At 36.6% G+C, this 17,898-nt stretch overlaps 1 protein-coding gene across 9 annotated transcripts in view; it reads left to right on the top strand.

The window, feature by feature from the left end:
* enah (ENAH actin regulator) overlaps positions 1 to 17,898 on the top strand; it is a 110,911-nt gene that overhangs the window by 78,932 nt on the left and 14,081 nt on the right. For all 9 annotated transcript variants that reach the window (XM_026290692.1, XM_026290691.1, XM_026290690.1 and 6 more), the window contains 2 exons: positions 4,214 to 4,286; positions 17,367 to 17,752. In XM_026290692.1, the coding sequence (XP_026146477.1) occupies positions 4,214 to 4,286; positions 17,367 to 17,752 (459 nt within the window). The remainder of the gene's footprint in view (positions 1 to 4,213; positions 4,287 to 17,366; positions 17,753 to 17,898) is intronic.

The raw sequence follows: 17,898 nt of genomic DNA, 5'->3' as shown, positions 1-17,898 counted from the left end.
GTCTTTCAAGAACAGGTGGTGTCTCAATCTTGTACTGATTGTCAAGCCTTTTGGCATAATTAATGGTGCTTGCTTAGAGAAGCATCCCAATTACTATTGCTTGTATGTAGGTTTAGGAATTTGAACAATCACTTTCATGTAAATGAGTTACTGCACTATTGCTAACAAATTAGTTTTTATCCAGAACAACCATGACAATGTCCCATTCATTTGTTGATCGTCTAATCTGTGTTTCTGTTACTTATCGTGTTGTACCTGGTAAGAGCATTTATGGATTAATGTGGATGTTTTATGTGTATTCACACACAAATTTTCATTTGGTTATAATTTACTTAGCCTCATGTTATTTCAAATCTGTATGACTGTATTTCTTAGAACAGAAGATGATATGTCAAAGAATATTTAGATTAAAACATTTTTTTTCTTGGTCCATACAGTAACTGTCAAGCCAGTTTCATTGTATCGACCAAAATCGTACAAATATTTTACGTTGTTCCACAGAAGTAAAATTTAATTTAAAATTATCGAACAAACAAAAAAAACTAATTTTAGAATCTATACCGTAACCAAACATTTTTGTCATAACATTTCAAATATTTTGAAAAAAAAGATATCCAGTATTATTTTATGCATTAAGATATGGTCACAGAGTGCATATAGTAAGTACGGGTAAACTGTGCAAAGTTTCAGAAGGGAACAGAATTAATTTTTCCTCCCTTGAGCTCATTGTGATCTTATTATGGTCATAAAATAAGGCGTGAATTTTGATGGTGTGAAAGATGATTCAACTCTGTGAAATTAAAGCTGTCTGGTGTATTCATGGCTATTAGTTGTTGGTGACATCATCCGATAACTTGATTTCAAGCCCATTACTTGGTCCTGCGGCCAAGACCAGCTTTGTTTCTCTTTGTCAGTGCTTAGAGAAAGTTCCTTGATCCTCCCTGAGGAAAATAGTCTATTTTTTTTTCTCATTTTTTTGAAGTGTGTGTCTAAAATTTGCCCTTTGTAGTAGATCTCCAGATTTTAGTGTCTCAGCTGTATCTCATTGTCCTTGCCTCAAAATGGTTAAACCCCCTATTTTCCACCCATGATTGTAATAGTTGTGATGTGGTTGTAACATTGACCGCTTTACCCTTCGCCCATCCAGGCATGAATAATTGATCAGGTCCGGAAAGTGCAATAAATGGATCACATCCTGCTCGGTGAACATTGTGGCAGAGCGTCTAACATCTGACAGCCTATTGGTCCAGTCTTATTTATTTTTTTAATTTATTGTTTTACCACCGCAGCGTTTGCTTGAGAATAGCTAGAACAACATGCTGCTCTCTTTGAGATCTCATGGAGTCACTGATGGCAGTTTAGGAGCTGATGCGAATGGCTCTAGTGCACGTGTTACAAGTGTACATAAAGACCAGGATGGACTTCTACAATACATCTGCTGTCAGAAGAGGCTCGGTGATTCCCTCATCTCATGTAGGTGCTATTCTGACTATCTCGCTTTCTGTTGGTCTGTAAACAATTCATTAATAAGTGGAAACTTAAACTGTGCTGATATTTGAGTGCAAATATTATTTTGTCTTTGAATAATTGCTAATAATTAGTTACATGTGTGGATTCAGCAAGGTGGTACAAGAAACAAGTTTATTTTTTAATTGTTTAATACATATTAAACTTTTTTTTTTTCCTTAATTTAATTAAATTTAATCTGTGAATACTAGTAGAATAAAAGGTCCATTTGTAGGTTATGCTATCTGTGTGTGATCTAATGGCAGTACATTACCAAACTGGCTTGAAGAAAGATCAGTCCATATTAAAGCTGACACTGAGTGCTTCTGGACCAGAGCCAGCCTTTAAAGTGCTGTTCAGATTGGCCAGGGTTAAATGGGCCAAGTATACTTGCCTGTGTGCCATAGTTTCAAATTGCAGTCATTGCACTCAAAAATCTCTATAATGTAGCCATAAAAACAAATCAAGTTAATATTTGTATAACTTGACCTTGGTCTCTGGAGAGATTATATCTGCTGACTCATTAGATGATATCTGAATAGCTTTGATAATTTGTAAAAAGCTCATGGTTTGTTTCTATTCAAGGAAGGAAGAGAAACTGAGGGTGCCTGCTTATATAACAGGGCCTTTTACATACACATTAAGGCTAGCGTAGGTGTGTTTTATGTGTTAAAGACAGAACATTTGAGAAGGGAATTTGTAGAGTGGGTTACACCAACATGGACAATCGAAAAAATGGTCGATTTTCTTAAAGGGGGGCACAAAACTGTAATGTTAGATTAGATTTGAAAGATGAGTTGATTACTGCTTGGCTTGTCCAGATGGCTCAGTTTTAATGTCATTTTTTTCATGGAGTCTTGTGTGCTGTGGGGAGAATTCTGCATTCAGACTTTAATCCAATTAATGTGTTCTGCAAGCCATTTGTTTCTGGTTAAAGTTGAGTTTAGCTTTGCTACTTGGTGCGCATTGCATGCCATGATCTACTTTGCTGCAACTTTCATGTTGATGTAAAAAATATGCTACTTATTATCCCAGGACAGATGTTGTTTTATGTTTTGTATGTCGTGTTTTGTTAAATGTTGTTTTTTGTTTTATCGTTTTATATTTTATGTTGGCTGAAATGTGTTCTATATTTTATGTTTTGTTAATTGTTTTGTTTTATGTTATGTCGTTCTTCAGGTTTTATATCGTTTTTTATTTTATGTTAAAGTAGTATAAAACAAAAAAATTTACGTTTGTGTTGTTTTTTTGTTTTATCTTGTTTTATATTTTATGTTGGCTGAAATGTTTTATATTTTGTTTTGTTAATTGTTTTATGTTGTTCTTCAGGTTTTATATAGTTTTTTTTTGTTATTCTAAAGTAGTATAAAACAAAGAAAATTAAGTTTGTGTTGTCTTTGTTGTGAAATGTAATGGTACATTTTTTGTATTTTTTTTATGATAGGTAATGTATGTTGAATGTTATGTTTATGTTGTTCTTTGGTTTTTTTTTATATGTATATATATATATATATATATATATATATATATATATATATATATATATATATATATATATATATATAATTTAAAAAAATCTTTTTTAGGCTTTTTCTGGTTACATATTTTTATTTTTAAAGGGTTTATGCTTTTTTGTGAAATGTTATGTTTTGTTATTTTAGCTTGCTTAGATTTTATTAATCCGTAATCCATTTTAGAGAAATACATACATGCTTACATAATTTCAACATTTTCAACTATTGACCTTTTGTTTGGTAGATGGTCTCAAATCAGCAATGTGGGCCAGACCTTTTGCTGTGTTGTCAATAGTTTGTCTATATGTTGCTATTATGTTGTCCCCTAAATAAATGAAACTACAGGAAAGAAATGGGTCAAACAGGTTTAAGGATAAAAAAAAGCTCTTGTTTTTGCAGTGCCCTGCTGTGTGTAGCATATAAACAGGAAATGGCAGAGGGCATATGTAGTCTGGTAATGAGCTTCAGAGAGGGCCTTGCCTCCAGACTCTGTAAACAGACCTCTCTCACCTGCACAATGCTGCATTGATCGATTAGTCAAGCGTGTCATGGCAGAGACTTGCGCTAAAGCTTTCATTCAGACCTTAGCCTTCCTCTGCTCTCGAATTCAGCCTGACAAAATCAGCAGAGCCTCTATACTCAAACTATGATGTAAAAAAAGACAATATCAAGTCTTGGGTTTCCTTCTGCATGATATTTTCCAGCATGAGGTCATCAGCCAGGATTAATTCCTTCCATTTATATTTTAATTTTATTTTAGTTTGTAGTAATCTTTGCTACGGTTATGCATATCCATTTCTAACAAAAATGTAAAGTGACAAAAATGTGGAGTAATTCAACCTGGCACTGACTGTTTCGGTGCTTATCCACTTCTTTTTTTCTTTTTTTTCTTCTACGTGATAGTGATTTGAACTGCTGCTGACGGTTCCTTTTACAGATAATCTTTTCCCCTTTCCCTGATATATAATGTCCTAATTAAGTCTTGCTGTCCAACACACCTGATCGATGTGTCTTGCAGGCAGCAGCCCATGTTTCTTTCTCTCTCTCTCTCTAAAATCTGATCTTCTGTTACTGTTTTGGGGCTTGTCCAACGTGCTTTACATTATTGATCAGATTTCAAAGTTCTTTCCAAGTTTCAAATAGATACTTATTCCAGGTTTTTCCCTTTTTTTTCTCCCATTTTGTTCCCACAGGCCCCCCGATGCCAAGACAGACCCCTCAGGTGCAGAATGGCCCATCACCAGAGGAGCTGGAGGTGCAGAGAAGGTAAAAACCAAAGTTACAGACACTGACTGCAGTAAACCATATAATCTTGGGTTAATAGCTTGAATCAGCTAGCAAACAAAAAAACTTTGGGTTCTGATGCTTATCATTTAAAGGTTTAAAGTTATTTATGTTTTATGGGATTTTATTAGTTTTCCCCAAATTCCAACAGAACTGTGATTATTTAATCAAAAATTAATTTGTTAAGGTGTAAAATAGGGCTGCAAAGTGATTAAGCACGATTAATCGATTCAAAATAAATATTTGTTTACAAAGTTGTCTATGTGTGTGTACTCACACACACATACCTGTATAATTAAGGAAAATAAGTTAGATTTATATATATACTGTGTGTGTGTGTGTGTGTACATGATAATTATACACAGTACACGCAACTATATGACCCTGGACCACAAAACTAGTCTTAAGTCGCTGGGGTATATTTTTAGCAATAGCCAACATGTAGTATGTTAACAAACTTTTATTTTGACTTGATTAATCATGATTAATGGCTTTGCAGCCCTAGTGTAGAATTAGTGTTAGTGGGAAAGTGACATCTACAAAACACCTTGCACCCCATGAAAGAACACGTGCACTCACAGATTACGAGTTGACATCTGCATGTGTGATGGTGAGAATATGAACCAGGTGAACTCTCACACTGATAGAGCAGCAATGTAATGTTAATGTCTGTTGGACTAAGTTCAGTTAAATCGCCACTTTGAAGCCCTGAATTCGCTTTTTCATGAGCGTGTTTTATCAAGATTTCTGTGGACTTCAAAGGATGACGGAGGCTGTTACTCATCACCCTGGTCTCGTTATCGAAAAGCTTTTCTGCAGCAAGTTCCCAAAGGAAGCAGCAGTCAAGGTTGAGGCTGCTTGACTGGAATATACATGCTCAAAGCTCACTACTTGCTTATCAGAGTTTTCTTTCAAATTTTTGCTTTAATAATAGATTGCCATTGATGCAGCTATTGCATCTCTATTGGTTTTCATTGCAGTAATGCTTTTTTTTAACAAAGGAGCAGAAAGGCTATGAAAATCCTTCTGCCCAATTTTTTCTTTTGTTTAATGTAAACGACAGATCATTCACATTAAGAGTTGAGACATTTATTATGTAAAAAAAAATCTATTTTAAAATTGTGTTGTCGTTAATGACTTGATGAAAGTTATTAGCCTTTGCCTCGACGGAGAGCAGATCTTCTACAGATCTGCTATGTGAGTGTTTCTCCCTCAGTGATGCATCATTCCATGAGACGAACCCAAGGGAGTCTGGGATGCTCTGTTGAATACGGAATATGATCTCAGTCTTTTGATGGTGACTCAGCAGTGCTCATGTCCTACTTCTCTGCTACAGAAGAAATGTTCAATCTTCACAGGCTTTATCTGCAGAGCCCCTGCAGCCTGTTAAACATTAACCATTGGTGTATTCCCTGCGTGCTGTGAGCCAGGCGAGGACGGCGTTGGACAATGCAGCGCGTCCTGCATAACAAACATTGTTTGGCTTTTTCTCTCAAGACTGATAGCTCCACGGCATAGTGAAGCGCCCCGAGGAGGGTGCACAGCTTCAGTACACTGCAGACACCATTTATAATTTATAATCATCAAGCAGGTGTTTTGGGATTTATTAAAATAGTGTGGGACAGACAGTGCTTTCTCTTGCATGGTTAAATGCTGTGGGGGGTTTAATAGCTCTGGCCTTCCCTTCAGAACTGGCTGTTTTTACACATAATGTTCTGTGAAGTAATTTCGAAGTAGTTTTGTATTTTAGTGTTTAGTGTTGGGTCAGATTAAAATAAGATATTCAATAGATTGGAAAAATAAATGATGGGACCCATCCAGTTTCATTATTGTTGGTTTAAAATAATATATTTTTAATATTTTAAATGAGCTTATAATAGCCTGTTTTTCAGTTTCTATTTTAAATTTAGTTTAAATTGTAGTCAATTTAGGTGCTTTTGTCATTATTATTTAACTTTTATCATTTATTATATCATTTATTTTTTATAAAAAACGATTTATATTTATACGATTATATTTTTTCAGCTTGATTTCAATAATTGAAGATCATTTTTAATAGTTTTAGTTAACAATAACACTGGATAAACCTCTTTGAAATTTCTATTTTTCGAGGAATAGTATGATAGCAATGCATGGCTACTTTTATGGTCCATATTTAGTTTTTATGATTTACAACTGCTCAATTAAGACTAGATTTTGCTTAAATATAAAAGAGACTCTTAGTTATTTCACTTTATTTATCAGCATGTGCACTTACCTGTGCTTACAGTGTACATACTTAAGGAAGTATTGGATAATATGTTAACTACTTTGGTTAGGTTTAGGCTAAGTACCTAGTTATTACCCAGTTATTCTAATTAATATAACAAGTATATGGTTAACAAGACTATAAAAAAAGTGCTATCACTATTTCTGAAAAAATTCAGGGAAGTATTTAAAACTGAAAGAAATATGAGTTAGCAATATTCATTTTGGGGTGAACTATCCCTTTAAGGAAGTTAAAGAAACAGTCATTCATACGTTTTAACATCTTGTGTTCATCAGTCAGGTGCTGTAGTGTACATATAGTGGAAATGTTCCTTATAAGGATATTTTCCCCTTTCGGTGTTAGATCTGCCAGAAAGTAAAGGGCTCATATTCTCTAAAAGAATGTCTTTGAGTGCGTGTAATAGAGTTGGCCTGCTGCCGCCCACCCGGCCGGCCCACAGCCATATTTAGCTATTGCAGTCAATGGAACTGGATGCATGCTTGGTGTCTGATGTCATCTCGTGATGCAAACCTGATACAATGCTGCTGTGAAGGAGAGCGGAAGAAAGGAATGAGAGGCAGGTTACTCAGACAATTTATAAACAGCTATCAGGGCATCTGCATACTGTCAGAAGACGAATTAGGAGTGCTGTCAGACAGGATTTCTGAGGTCACTTTAAAATAAAGGTCACATGCTTGCATAGAAGGTGCTACCAGGAATTTATTTTTGTAATCAACCGTTTGAACGGTTACCTTGAAAAGACATTAATTTACAGACAGAACATTGTGCATAACACAACTTTTATTTTGGACACTGAGTGCTTTTTATCTTAATAGCAAGCAGTTTGACCAGTGCAGACCACCTTAAAATGACCATCGGTGTTGCATGGTAACAATTACATTGAAGCAATGACCGCAAAGAAAATTCTCTGTGGTTTTGCATAATTCTTCATACAAAGCTCTTTTTGTATGAGTCTGTGTCCATTTTTGTTTGTGCAAAACATCCACTATGTTTGAGGCCCCAGAATGTTTCTTCCCAAAGCTACTTTTTTGGGATTGTTCTTTTTGTCTTTTCATTTTGTGGAGAGTTTTTCAGTACACACATGCTTTGAATTAGAGACTCGAGCATTCCTGTAAACCTCATGATGAAATGATGACAAAAAGCTCTTGAAGGACCTCAAAAATGACGTAGTGGCGTATTTATGCCCCATTAGGTCTGAAATGCATGCCATCCCCTGTACTGAGACATGCTACATTTTTGTATTACTTTCCTGCTGGGAAAAATAAATATTTGGCCATGTCTTCCGTCACCAGGACTTCACGGATTAGCTTCCAGGGGATTACATGTATAAAAATAGAGATTGTAGTTTTTAGCTTTCATGTTTTTCTACGGGCTGTTCCAACTCCAGCAGGAACGCAGTGACATGTGGGTCGACTCGTGTTCTGTGAGCCAAAAATATTCCCTATTAGTATTTGATTAAAAACACATGAAGTGGCATAATGGGAGGATAAAAATAGTCAGTGGGACGCTGATCCAGGTTTGCTGCTCTGCCGGCTTTCAGCACATCTGTCAGGTGGAGACACAAAAGAACATTTTCCCCGACCATATCCCGCTAGCAGCCATCACCTCATTAGCAGACTGATAGCATAATTTAAAGCTGATTGTCATAATCATAGCCACTTCTTCACACTTCAGCACAATAATGCGCCGGATCGCTCGGCAGCCTCATCCGGATGTCTGTCATCTCTTTATGAATGACCCTTCAGCTACAGAAAGCCCACATCCTGCTTTCTGAGCTCCTTCAGGATGTGCTGTACCGCCCTTTCTGTTCAAAGATGTTCTTTCTTCTGTGCAAGGGGGAATCAGTGAGCTGGGCCCAAATGTGTTGAAATTTTGGAGGAAGCATTGAAAAAGACACCATATGGCTTGGCTTAGACACAGCCAATGTTAACCAAATTGCCGAGCATTTCCAGGAGAGAGGGGAGTTGAACTTGCCAAAAAGATTTCAATATGGTGCTCATTCTGCTCTCTTGCTCACGACGGTCTGTCAAAGTTGGCTTTTCCTGCACATAATCTTTTTTTTTTTTCTTCTATTTTTTCAAATATTGGTAGTGATATTTTATGACTTTCTTTTATATCACTAATCTTTAAACAGCTGTTTGGGGTCTGCAAGTTAGGAATGATATACATAACTTCACATATAATACTTTATAATGAGTGTTTAATTAGCGTTGTTAGACTTGGTCCTTATAAGATGTTGCATTAACTTAAAGCAACTGTTAAATTTTTAGTTGTTAGTGTACGATAAAAATAAGTCTATCTTGTTTCACTAAGCTGACAGTTTTGTTTTAGTTTATCCTACACCCCGTAATTTTTTACACCATAACCATTTACTCCATAAGCAATCAGCAAACGGTTCGCTGTATGAACACAATAATAAGCATTTTCAAAAAATAGGTACGACGAGGGGACACTTTCACTCAGCCTTCAACCATCGATCATTAAAAGGACATTTTTTTAAGTGTAAAAGCATTAACCAACTACTTTCAGCACACCATGAATAACTTTTAAAGATCCCCCTATTATCTGCAGTAATATTACAGACATGTTCAATATTATTATAGTTTATATATGTCTATTTCGTAACGATACAATTTACAGCATTCGCATGAAAACAAACCTGGAAAGAGACACTAAGATTCTTAGTGCATTCCAGGGAATTATTCATGGTTTATATACTAGATAAACTTGGGAGAGCAGACCACTAATGCACTGTATATGTGCTCTTTTTTCATTTGCTTACAGCAGAATACAAAGGAAACATGGAAATAATCAGGAGGAAAATAATGCAGTTAGCTGAAAAGCGATATTCTGTAGATAGCACTTCAAATTACACTTTTATTTTCTGAAAATAGAAAATGAACAAAAATGTACAGCCCATTCATTCAAAATGATGGATAAGGATTATTTGTAGCACATAATTTGAAATGAAATATTTATAGGGGGGCAAAAAATCTATTTTCTATATCATATTATCCTGTATTTTTGTATTGTAGTACTACGGTTTTAAAACCTAATGAAGTCATACAGCCTTTGGAATCTATTGTAGTAAGTTGTTGGAAGACATTCTGAATCAGGCTGTGAGCCGCCTACACTCCCTTAGCTACGGTTTCCTTGGTAACTGATGTCAGGATGGAGACGCCGATAAATGGATCTGCTGCATGGCTCCCATCTTTTAAGTCCTTCTTCCATGCTCGAGAGGGGAACGTTTGAGGGGAGGGGCTTGTAGACAAATTTTGCATCCATTGTAGTTTTTCCTATATTAAGAATACTCTACACTGCGGCAGAACTGTCATAAACTGGTGCAGATTTTGAATTTGGTCAATTGCCTGCTATTTGATTGTTTTAAAATAATTTTTTATGGGACTTTTTGAGTTTCTCACACTGTGGACAGGTTTAACTTCTTGAAAGTATACTGGATGACAAGTATCTCTGAGTCTGCTCCAAAATATAAGAACAGTCCCTGTCATGCTTTAAGTATGTCATTGCAGTGGAACAAAACCGTACCTTTAAGCAGCCATGAGTTTTGTTGGGGCTATTATATAAATGCACTGGCATGTTGAAGAGCTAGAGTGCTTGCTCAGACTTTCTGACATGATCAGAAAGAGGTGAATCTTGAAAAAGTAAAATGAAAAAAGCCCCTTAACTCCATATTTTGGCCCCTTCAGTTTGTGCTGCTGATTATTTCAGAATGTTGTGATCTCCTACGCCAGGGAATGTGTATGTGTCCGATAGGATTACGCACAAATAAAGCTCTCAACCGAAAGGGTGTGAACTGCACTTCGTTCTTATTTAAGCAACAAGGAGTGCACACATTTGATCCCATAAATCCTTTTTCCTGTTGGTTTAAAGTAATGTTTGTTCTAAGTTTATTTTAGCAGCTCCCGAAAACAAGAAACCCTTGATGATATTGTGACCTCTCAACCCCTCTACGATCATGAAAAGTTAACCTTGCATAACCCGTATGTGTCATGGAAATTAAACATAGGCCTCTAATATCACATATCCATTTGACCCTATTTCTTCTAAGCGTTCAGTCAGCGCTCCTCTCTATAGGGGGCTTGTTCTAAAACCCTATCCAGGGATGACTTATGGATGGCTCCGGTTTGGCTGCCAGGGTCTTTTGGGGTAGTATATTATCACAGACATGAACAAGGCCTCCTCTGCTCTTTAATTACATCTCTGAGAGCATGGCTCAGGCTCAGCAGGGATTTTGGGGGAAGTGGGACACGCTCGCAGAAATCCACGCCTCGACAGCATTTCATAATGGAGTGGCTCAGGATATAATCCTCTGGGAACCCAGGTACAAGAACAACTCTGAAACAAGGTAACTAAATTAAGCAGATCTAGAGAACTCGGGCAGTAGACCAAGCATATGGAAGCTCCTTTTGGAAGATCTACATATAGTGGCCCTTGTGGATTCAGTTTGTTCTTAATAGTTTTATTCCCCTCTAATTAACCCAGCTGCATTTGTCGGATCCTTTTCAGATGTGGAAGAATTGATTCTTTGAAGTCATAACCTAGCTTTTTATTAAGTGCATCCATTGTGTCTACCACATTTTCACACTAACATACCCCATCTCAGAAACTCGGTAAAGGGAAAGTTTAGAGTTTCCCACTCAAAATACTGGCATTCGTGTGCCTTCAGTTCATAAGATATTTAAACACACCATCAGAATCGATGGTCATCAGTCAACTAAAGAGAAAAGCCGAATTTGTAAAAGATCTCAAGTGATAATGAACAGAACTGCTACTATCTATTCAACACTATGATAATGTGAATTCTTTAGCTGTCACCTCTACTATGACCCGAATCATTGAGTCATTACATTTATATAAATTTACCTTGGAGAAAATGTTATGTGTTCTTACTGATGTTACACCAATTCATTTGAGAATGAAGACTGACACAGTTTAACCCATGGCCTGCACTTCTCAACATTTATTTAAAATAGGGTTCAGTACATTGTATTTTACATCACTATTTTAAATGCATATACCGCGTTTTACTTCATTTTTGGATATCTTGTGTAAAATTCAGCTTAAAGCTAAAGGTACATGACTTTAGTAGACAATCATTAGAAAACAGTCTGGTAAGGCAGAAGACAACAGCTGCTAGAGGAGGAGAGGTTTGTAATGCAGTCATTGTTCAGGATTTAAATCAACTGTATATATGCAAATTCTGAAGTAAGGTGTATTGACAATTTACTCACTGACATGTCATCCTAAGATGTTCATGACTTTCTTTCTTCAGTCGAAAAGAAATAAAGATTTTTGAGGAAGAAGATTCTGGATTTTTTTCTTCGTATATGTAGTGGACTTCAATGGGACCCAATGGATTAAAAGTCCAAACTGGAGTTTCAGTGCAGCTTCAAAGGGCTCTACACGATCCCAGCCGAGGAAGAAGTATCTTATCTAGTGAAATGATTCGACATTTTCTAAAATAAATAATAAATAATTTACTTAACCATTATGTAATTCCGTTGGAAAGGCGGAAATATACCGACCCAGTGTTTACAAAGCGAACATGCAAAGAAAGTTAAGCACACTTAAAAAGTTTGAAGTTGGAGGAGAAAATTTTAGTTTTTTTGCCCTACCCTACCATTTAGAAATTTTTAGTACACAAAGAAGTAAACGTAACTTTCCAAAGTGACTATGTAATGTGTGAAATCAACCTGTTGGGTCCCACTATATTGAGAGAAATCTTCCTCCGTTTCTTTTTGACTGCAGACAGACATGATCATCTTGGATGACATGAGTGGTGAGTAAATGATCAGGAAATGTTTATTCTGAAAGTGAACTAATCCTGTAACTGAAAGGTAAAAACATTTTGATACATTTGGTATTTTGATATAAATGTGAATGGCCCTGGCTTTGGTCTGAGATTTGAAGTCAATTTCAATGACAGGACTGATGAGACAGCAGGAGTGACTGTATATCGCTTCAGGTGTGGCTGCATCCGTTGGAGCCTTAGGCCTAAATTTGCTCTTCTGAAGGGGTCTTAGATTGAGGTGTGGTTTCCTATCTTGTTCTCTTCTTTGGAAACATGTGGAGGCATGATGTTACTGCATTTAAGCTAGAATTTGTCATGATGATGACTGTCATGCTGAGTGGAAGGTGTGTCTGGCAAGGAAATGACATTATGTACTCCCATTCATACAAAAAGACGTGTGGGAGATTATTTGTCAGATGGAAAGAGCGAATCACCTGTTTTAATGTAAACCCTGATGACGAGACCCTGATGTCTTATTTATCATCTATCCAGTTTCCCATGACAGCTGTCTCGGTTCACAAACACAGTGGGACACAGTTTAAACTATTCATCAGTTATACAAATCAACAAAAAGTTAAAGTGGGGGTCTTTAAAAGAATAGTTTGAATCCTAAAATGTATCATTTACACACATTTCCATAGCTTTTCCCAATAGTTGCCCAAAAATAATTATAGAAATATATTTAAAATGTATAAATATACATCCCAAGTTAATATTAAAATGTATATATTTATTTATATAAAAAACATATATATTTATCTTAGTGCGGTGAAACGATTAATCGCAATTAATCCCATCCAAAATTAAAGTTTTTGTTTGCATATGTGTCCTGTGTATATTATGTATATATTAATACACACACGCATGTATATATTTAAGAAAACTGTTTTACTTGTATATTAAATTTATTTATATATAATATAAATTATATAAATGTATACATGTTAATACATATAAATATTTTCAAAATACACAGGTATACTGTACGTGTATATATTTATATATACATAATAAATACACACAGTTGACACACATGACATTAAACTTGTATTTTGGTTGCAATTAATTGATTAATCGTTTGACGGCAGTAATTTTTTTAATTTAATTTTTTATTAACTTTTGTTGTTATTGCATGTTTGAAACATGATTTTAAGTTATGACTTTTTTTTAAATGTTTCTTTAAAGTCAAATGTTACAAAAAAGGCATGTTAAGGACAGCCTGGAAGATGAACCTTACATGATGACTCTTCATATTGTTATGCTCTTTGCATTTCATTTGCTTTCATTCATGAATGCTCTCCAATTTGTTCAGCCCCTTTTCTTCGAGTTAGGTCCATCTGTCCTGCTTCAGCGCCAGAGCTGCAAACAGCCCATTTTTCTTCGTTTACTGTCCCCGCTGTCCACAGTCTAAATGTCTCTGGCTCTCTAATGTAATTACACACTGGAATTCTGGGCATGTGGTTGTGCTGGATGCTGATTAAGCACAAGAGGACTGACAAGCAAATCTTTCATAAACCCTTACTTAGCAGAACATCTGCAGGCGAGCTGGTCTGGATGCGAAGTTGGCTCTTCTCACATCTCTTGTTACCCATTTGAGTGTGCTACCATCTAGTGTATGATATAATGTACTGCACTGCTTGTAATTTTACAACCATTGGTGATATAACAGTGGTAGCATAAAATTAATTTTAAATATAGCTCAAATGACTATATATATATATATATATATATATATATATATAAATATATATGACACACACACACAGCAGTTAAAAGTACTGAACGAATCACCTTTTTCTCAGTAAATATATGTTTAAAGGTGCTGTTGACATGAAATTTTCACCAGATGTTGGTAGCAACCCAAGTAACCCATGCATACAAAGAAAACAATACAAATAAGTTCAGAAATTAAGTTTTGTGCAATAAAATTGAATGACTCGGGGTCGCATGCATTGCTCAGGTGTGATTTTGGGACATTCTTTGACACAAGTAGTCTTCAAATCCATGTACTTTAAGTTTCCATGTACCTCTTCTGTGAACTGTAATCTTTAGTTCTTTCCATAGATTTATTATTGGATCCAAGTTAGGTGATAGGCTTTGCCATTTTAGCAACTTTTTCTTTCTTTCTTCTCTCAAACCAAATGGGAGTCTCCTTTGCTGCGTTTTTGGGATCATTGTCTCGCTGGAATGTCCACCTTGTGATCTTTATCATCCTGGTAGATGGCAGCAGATCAAAAATGTCTCTGTACATTTTTATTTTTTTTCATTCATCCTTCCTTCAGTTATATGAATTTTGCCAGTGCCGCACCCAATCACATTTTGAGGTGATGTCACATTTGACCTCCAAATTTGGTGTGTATTATTTTTGTCCCATCTGTCCAGACTATATTCTCCTTGTGTTTCATGTTGTGCAGCAAACTTTAAACAAGTTTCAGCATGCTTTTTCTTTAGCAATAGAGCCTTGTGTGGGAAGTGTGCATACAGGCGGTTGAGTGCATTACTTATTGTACTTATTATTTTCTTTGAAACAATTGTACATGCTGTTTCCAGGTCTTTCTGAAGCTCTCCCCAAGTGATCCTTGGCTCTTGGACAACTCTTCTGTAACCAATGCCATCAGCATGTTTTGCAACAATAAGGTTGCAAAGGTCTTGAGAAAGCTCTATGCTTTTACCCATCATGAAATGTTTCTTGTGTGACACCTATCAACACACTGGAATTGTCTAATTAGACGCTTTTCATAGGCCATCAGTTGAAAATGAATTAATATTCAATTCAATTCAAGTTTATTTGTATAGCGCTTTTTACAAAATAAATCGTTACAAAGCAACTTTACAGAAAATTATGTTTCTACAATATTTAGTAGTAGCTAGTAGTTTGTGCACATTTGACAGGATTTTAGAAAAAATAATAATACAAGACGTAGTCAGCTAGACGATGAACTATCAATATTATTAATTAAGGTATTATATGATTCAGTCACACATTTAGCAATAATTGTTAGTTCTGTTTGTTGATTCAGGGTTAGCATCATCTGAGGTCCTCTGAGGGTCAGCATCATCTCTTCTCAGGTGTTCTGGAACCAGACTGGAGCTTGTTTAAATCCTAGTTACCACGGGATGTAAATCCCGTGGCGAAACATAGAAACAAAATACAGACATCATTAGCATAGCTGCTGATCCAACAAAGTAAAATTAGTTTAACCCAAGCTAATGAATAAAAATGCACCTTTGATCAGATGCAACTACACTCACAATTAAAAAGATACATTATTCGAATGCTTGGCGAAAGAGATGTGTTTTTAATCTAGATTTAAACAGAGAGAGTGTGTCTGAACCCCGAACATTATCAGGAAGGCTATTCCAGAGTTTGGGAGCCAAATGTGAGAAAGCTCTACCTCCTTTAGTGGACTTTGCTATCCTAGGAACGACCAAAAGTCCAGCGTTTTGTGACCTTAGGGTGCGTGATGGGTTGTAGCGTGGTAGAAGGCTAGTTAGGTACGCTGGAGCTAAACCATTTAGGGTCTTATAGGTAAGTAATGATAATTTGTAACTGATACGGAACTTAATAGGTAGCCAGTGCAGAGACTGTAAAATTGGGGTAATATGATCATATTTTCTTGACCTCGTAAGGACTCTAGCTGCTGCATTTTGGACTACCTGTAGCTTGTTTATTGACGAAGCAGGACAACCACCTAGAAGTGCATTACAATAGTCCAGTCTAGAGGTCATGAATGCATGAACTAGCTTTTCTGCATCAGAAACAGATAACATGTTTCGTAGCTTGGCAATGTTTCTAAGATGGAAGAATGCAGTTTTTGTAACATTGGAAATATGATTTTCAAAAGACAAATTGCTGTCTAATATAACACCCAGATTTCTGACTGTAGAGGAAGTAACAGTACATCCGTCTAGTTGCAGATTGTAATCTACAAGATTCTGTGTAGTGTTTTTTGGTCCAATAATTAGTATCTCTGTCTTATCCGAATTTAATTGGAGAAAATTGTGTGTCATCCAATCTTTTAGATTTTTAAACACTCTGTTAGCTTAGATAATTGGGAAGTTTCATCTGGTCTCGTTGAGATATATAGCTGAGTATCATCAGCATAACAGTGGAAGCTAATTCCGTATTTTCTAATAATATTACCAAGGGGCAACATATATATTGAAAATAGAAGGGGACCTAGGACGGATCCTTGTGGCACTCCATATTTTACTGATGATAAATGAGATGACTCCCCATTTAAGTAAACAAAATGGTAGCGATTGGACAGATAGGATCTAAACCATCTTAGAGCCTGCCCTTGAATACCTGTATAGTTTTGTAATCGATCTATGAGTATGTCATGATCTATGGTGTCGAACGCAGCACTAAGATCAAGTAAGACTAGAAATGAGATGCAGGTCATTTGTAATTTTAACAAGTGCAGTTTCTGTGCTATGGTGGGGCCTAAAACCTGACGACGAGTTTATGATATTGAGAAGCGGTTCTTCGGCTACAGGTAACAGCTCTTTCAGTAATTTAGAGGGTACAGGGTCTAATAAACATGTTGTTGGTTTAGATACAGTGACAAGTTTATTTAGCTCTTCCTGTTCTATGGTTGTAAAGCACTGCAGTTTATCTTTGGGTGCGATGGATGAAACTGAAGTGTTAGATGTTGTAGAATCTACATTCGCTATTGTAGTTCTAATGTTATCTATTTTATCAGTGAAGAAATTCATAAAGTCATTACTATTTAACGTTGGAGGAATGAATTAATATTAATTGTGTGTGTGTGTATGTATATGTTTCTTCATGTGCAAAGCAAACTTACTGATCCAAACTTTTGAATAGTACAATACATTGTACCAAAACCACTGAAACCAAATCAGAATCTGATACTAAGGTGGTGTGGCAAACTTGTTTTTAATCTAACCTGATAAATAAAAAGTTGTAGCTTCACTGTGCACTTGGGCATTACCTGCTGCTCTCATGTGTCCTCAGGCAGATGCAAGAGCTCCAGCGTCAGAAGGAGCAAGAGAGGGAACGACTGGAGCGAGAGAGGCTAGAACGAGAACGCCAGGAACGAGAGATGCTGGAACGGGAGCGCGCTGAAAGGGAACGTCAGGAGCGGGAGCGTCAGGAACGAGAGCGACTGGAGAGGGAGCGACTGGAAAGGGAGCGTGCCGAGCAGGAACATCTGGAGCGCCTGGAGCGTGAGCGTCAAGAGCAAGAGCAGCTGGAGCGAGAACGCCAGGAACGGGAGCGCGCCGAGCGGGAACTGATGGAGAGAGAGCGTGCCGAGAGAGAGAAGCAAGAAAGGGAGCATCAAGAGCAGCTGGACAGAGAGCAGATGGACTGGGAGAGAGGGAGACGCATCTCCAACGCCGGTGAGCATCTTCATTTTCTCCAACGTCTTTTCATAGATAGGACTGACAGATAAGATGTAGACGAGATGGGCTGGAGTCGGACAATGAATGAGATTTTAACACAAACTAACAGTACAAGTGGCTTTTCTTCTGTTGTACACTATGCT

The sequence above is a fragment of the Carassius auratus genome, chromosome 20, assembly GCF_003368295.1.
Source record: "Carassius auratus strain Wakin chromosome 20, ASM336829v1, whole genome shotgun sequence".
Classification (NCBI taxonomy): domain Eukaryota; kingdom Metazoa; phylum Chordata; class Actinopteri; order Cypriniformes; family Cyprinidae; genus Carassius; species Carassius auratus.
This window is presented reverse-complemented; position numbering and strand designations above follow the sequence as displayed.